This window comes from Lolium rigidum, chromosome 2 (assembly GCF_022539505.1).
Source record: "Lolium rigidum isolate FL_2022 chromosome 2, APGP_CSIRO_Lrig_0.1, whole genome shotgun sequence".
Taxonomy (NCBI): Eukaryota; Viridiplantae; Streptophyta; class Magnoliopsida; order Poales; family Poaceae; genus Lolium; species Lolium rigidum.
Genome location: NC_061509.1, coordinates 166085922 through 166090566, shown reverse-complemented (window position 1 = coordinate 166090566; position 4645 = coordinate 166085922). Strand labels below are relative to the sequence as shown.

General features: G+C 43.9%; 1 protein-coding gene across 1 annotated transcript; it reads right to left on the bottom strand.

Moving 5' to 3' along the window:
• Positions 1-336: 336 nt before the first annotated feature.
• On the bottom strand, positions 337-905 carry LOC124687645 (ubiquitin-like protein 5). The gene has a single exon (XM_047221412.1). It carries the CDS (start codon positions 775-777, stop codon positions 556-558), a length of 222 nt encoding a protein of 73 aa, XP_047077368.1. The 5' UTR covers positions 778-905; the 3' UTR covers positions 337-555.
• Between the last annotated feature and the right edge of the window lie 3740 nt (positions 906-4645).

The window sequence follows — 4645 nt, the reverse complement described above, 5'->3', positions numbered from 1 at the left end:
ATATTGTACCTATGTACTCTTGTATGACACACCCATATATATATATGTGATAGGCCACCCCTTGGAGGGTTGAGCCGGTTCCCCCACAATTACATTGTATCACACCGTTTACACAAGGAAAGGAGGCAAATTTTGTCTCAAACTATTATTTAAGAAAAGGTTTAGCAAAATGCGGAAAAGAAAACATACAATCCGGACTATTTCGTTTTAAGCATAACAATTTTCAGTACTCCGCATACGGACATCCTAAATGCTTGCTCAGCCTACTGAGCAGAGTTTCAGACAGAACAACAACGAACATAAAAGGCCAAGTCAAGAAGGAAAAACAAGTCGGGATATTTGAGAACACGAGTCTGATCAGGATATCGATACATCAACAAAAATTCACTCCAAATTACCTTTCAGATCGTAACAGAACGAGATAGTATCACACTTTAAGTCACATATATACAGCAAAATCACCCTGCTGCATCATAATAACAGAATTCAATCGGCAAATAGAAAGACTAGGCGGAGATCGAGTAGACACACACACAAGTTACTCTCGATCGATCGCTAGTTGTAGTATAGCTCGAGGCCCATGCCGTCGTGGATCTCGTAGTCGGCGAGGGTGATGTGGTCCTTGTAGACGTTGTACCACTTCTGGATGCGGATCTTGTCGGCGCGCGTCCCCGTCTGCGCCGCCACCAGCTTCTTCAGGTCGCCGATCGTGTCGTCCTCGTTGCACTTGACGCGCACCTTCTTCCCCAGCCGGTCGTTCAGCACCACCTCGATCATCTTCGCCGACGGCTAATTCCAACCTCCGACCAACGCAACAAGCAGCAGCGAGCTAGGCGGAGCTCTCGTGGGCGATCAGAACAATCAGCAGCAGAGAGGAGATTCTTGTTCCTATGGCGTGCCGTGCGAGGACACTGCAGGGGATAGATTTATTTTAGCAAGGGCCGGCAGTGATAGGTCGGTTCGGTTTTGGAGTCGGTGGGACATCCAGTCACAGTCAAACCGTGTTTGTTTGAGAACCCTTGTTCGCATCGTTCAACAATGCCGGCTTTTCATTCTTGGACCTTGCTACGCGGCGGCGCCGCATATTCGTCGATCCGTGGGGCGGCACCTAATCACGTCCCGCTTTTTCTCTGAAAAAAGCGAATCAGCCCCGCGTGTCTCTTGCACGTGGCCCTGCGCCCCTGCCCCGCTGGCCCAGTTGACCAGTTACTACCGCGTCCTCGAAACGAGCCTTTTGCATGCCTAGCACATTTTCTGTGTAAAAAACAGCATGCTTATGGACAGCGACAATTACCGAATTATTTACAGTAGCTACCTGTTTTTTATAACAATTATCAGGTTATTCGACAACAGCTAGTTTCAGACTTTTAAAAACAAAATGCCAGGATTTGTAACAGAGGCAATTACCAGGTTACTTGACAATGCCTATCGGATTTTCTAATACAAATGCCAATTTCTTTTAAAAAAATCCAGCTACCAGATTAATTAGTGATAGCTACCCGGTTAATTAGCAGTAGCTACCACATTTGCCAATATTGTCAAATTCCAGCCGTCTAATTGCCGAATTCCATGTGCCTAGCTGCCAAATTCCAATGCCTAGTTGAAAAGCGATAAAAATCTTCGTCCTCTAAAAACTGGAGACGCATGCAACTAGGATAGTATAGTTCAGATTCAAAAAACAACAAGTATCTCCATCAAAATCAACAAATAGAAGTCGATGTAGGGGGAGAGGAAAACACTCAAGCAATCATGGGGCTGTAAGCCGGACTCATCATCACGCTCACGCCTCCATTTTCTCGGCAGAGGCCTCCTCGCGCTCACACCTCCATATGCTCGGCTACGGCCTCCACTGATGTGTGCTCGACGGCGACGGCTCCACCGATGCGCGCTTAGCGGCGGCCTCCTCGGTGGGTGCTAGTCGCTGGTGGCCTTCCTTTGATAGGAGCGGATGCGCCATCCTCGTAGGCGGCGGCCACCATCGAGATGCGCTCGACGGCAGCGGCTCCACCGATGCACGCTGAGCAGCAGCCTCCACCAAGACGCGCTTGACGGCGGCGGCTCCACTGATGTGCGCTCAGCGGGGGGGAGGGGGGGGGCTCCTCTGTGTGTTCGTCGCCGATGGTCTTCCCGCCGTCCCGCGCAAGGGGCGAAAGCTCCCTCACGCTCCTCGGCAGTGGCGGCGGCCTGGCGGAGTCCTACTGCGCCCGCGACAGACGCCTCCCCGTCGCTCTCATCGTGGACTGACTCTGCTTTCCCGTGACAATTTGAGAGAGATAATGAGTGGATAGAGACGTCTGTGGGAGAGGATAAGACACAGGGATAAGAACTGGTCGTTGGAGCCAAGCGCGATGCTTTTTCACGAATCCTGGCGCACCGCCGCACGGAAAAGAACGCGTGCGGCGCCTCTCAGTAGGTTTTCCCTTCATTCTTTATTACTTCCTCGTCTCATAAAATTTATCTTAATTTTATTAAAATTTAGATTTAGACATATCTATTGTCTAGATATATTTAAATTTAAATAAATTTAAAACAATTTAATGTGACAGGTGGAGTATTATAAAGTAATTAAGGATTAAGTCCCGAAGTTTCATTGTTGCCCAACCGCTAGAGCTAATTTTTATTGTGTCTAGACCGTACCACGGCATCGAATTCGGGAGCACATATTTGTCGTTCGACACGAGAGGCATCCTGCTTGAAGCTCCTTCTTCATCGGTCGCTCACAAATATGGTCCAATAATTGCTAAAAAATATATTTTTTATTTAAGTCCAAAAATATTACGCAAATCATAGATTTCCCAAAAATAATATGGCCTTTGCCATCTGTTGGATAATAGGGCCCTTTGGGCTAACAGGATGCCAACCACTCTTTGTGGCTAACCGGTAGCCAACCAAGTCGCGTCCGTTATCCCGCCTGTCGGCTGATAGGACGGTCGGCCATGGCAGGGAACCTTTTAGCCATCCGCACATCAAAAGGCCTTTCGGCCATCTTTTAGCCAACATGTTCCTGGATGGGAATCGGGCGGCACCCGGCCTCGTCTTCCTCCTCTCGCCCCTGCCTTCTTCCCCTATATATCTTACAAAAAAAACAGCAAGAACATCCACCGTTTTGACTCCTACTTGTGATTGTGGTAATGTTTATGATGAAATTTTGTTATAGTGTCTAGATGTTGGCCGCATGGTACTTTTGGAGTTTACTATAGTATTTTAGGGCCTAAGTGGTGAGGCCTAAGTGTATTTTGGGGTGCTAATTTTAGTCTTTTGTTCAGTGCCCCTTGTAGCAACAAAATCTGAATGATATGCAATCGACTTCAAATGTTAAGTGCTTGGAATGTTGTGAGACTATACTATGCCTTTTCTTGGTTTTACCTGCGAGTTGTCAATGATTGGCAATATGCATATGGCTTTGTCTTGCTATAGTCACATGATGCCTATTGTTATATGGAGCTTTTGTAAGAAAGAAACTGAAAATAATGCAAAAATGTTGCTGAAATCCTACTAAAGTGTTCCAAAGGCTAGAAATGGTTCAAAATTCAAACTTCCTAGAAGAATTGTAAAAGTACCAATAAATCGTATACATTGTATTATCCATTACGGGAAAGTTTCAGCCTATTTGAGCATACAATTTGTGAATCAGTAGCATTTTAAGTTAATGTCTGAATTTAGAACTCAAAATTCAAAATTTCTAGAAAAACTATAAAAAATATTGTGTATTATCCATCGTGGGTAAGTTTGGCCAATGCTGAGGAAATCGCTTATCGATGTCAAATCGGTCGGTTGGCGATTAGAGATTCATAGGGAAATCATTAATCAGCTAATTAGTGACCCACAAATTAGCGATTAATCGGCCATGTAATCGTTGAATCGGTTTTTTTTTAACAGTAATTTGAGCAAACAGTTCGTTAATAAGAAGCATTTTAAGTTTCCATCCAAAATTTAAAACTGAAAATTTGAACATATTAAAAAAATGAAAATATTCCACTAAATTTTTTACGTTGTATGATCCATTCTAGGAAAATTTGAGCCTATTTAAGCACACAGTCTGAGAATAAGAAGCATTTTCAATTCAAAGATGGCCAAGTATTGTACTTTTGCCTCCACTCCCTCTTGTCCATCCGATCAAGTATTAATTGATCATTTTGGGGAAAGTCACCGTGAGAATTGGTTAAATGAAGTCACTGAAGTTGCGTCCGAAACTCCGAATGAACTTGGGTTTTATTGTACACATTTTTTAGAACCTTACCAAAAACATGTTTTTCGAAGTTACTAAAAAAACGAAAACAAAGTTACGGAAAAATCACAAATATATATATCGATTTGAAACTTATCCTATATGTGTTCTGTACATTATGACAATTAGTAAATTTGCGTAAAAATGGCATTATTGTAATTTTAAGTTAATTTTCAAGTAGTAATACATATATGTGCATGAATCTTGCTTCACTTTTTGATATGTACTTGAAGTTTTAAGAAATGTGTCCGATGTACCTTAGTTAAAAAAAAGTTGCTGTAAAGTTGTGCAATGAAACGAGGATGCAGTACCGAGCTGCAGATATTTGTGTTGCAGTTCTTTTCAGTGCCGTGGCCCGTGGGACGTCTCGTCGTTCAGTCGACACAAATTGGAGGCGTGACTCGGCCACAGATGCAA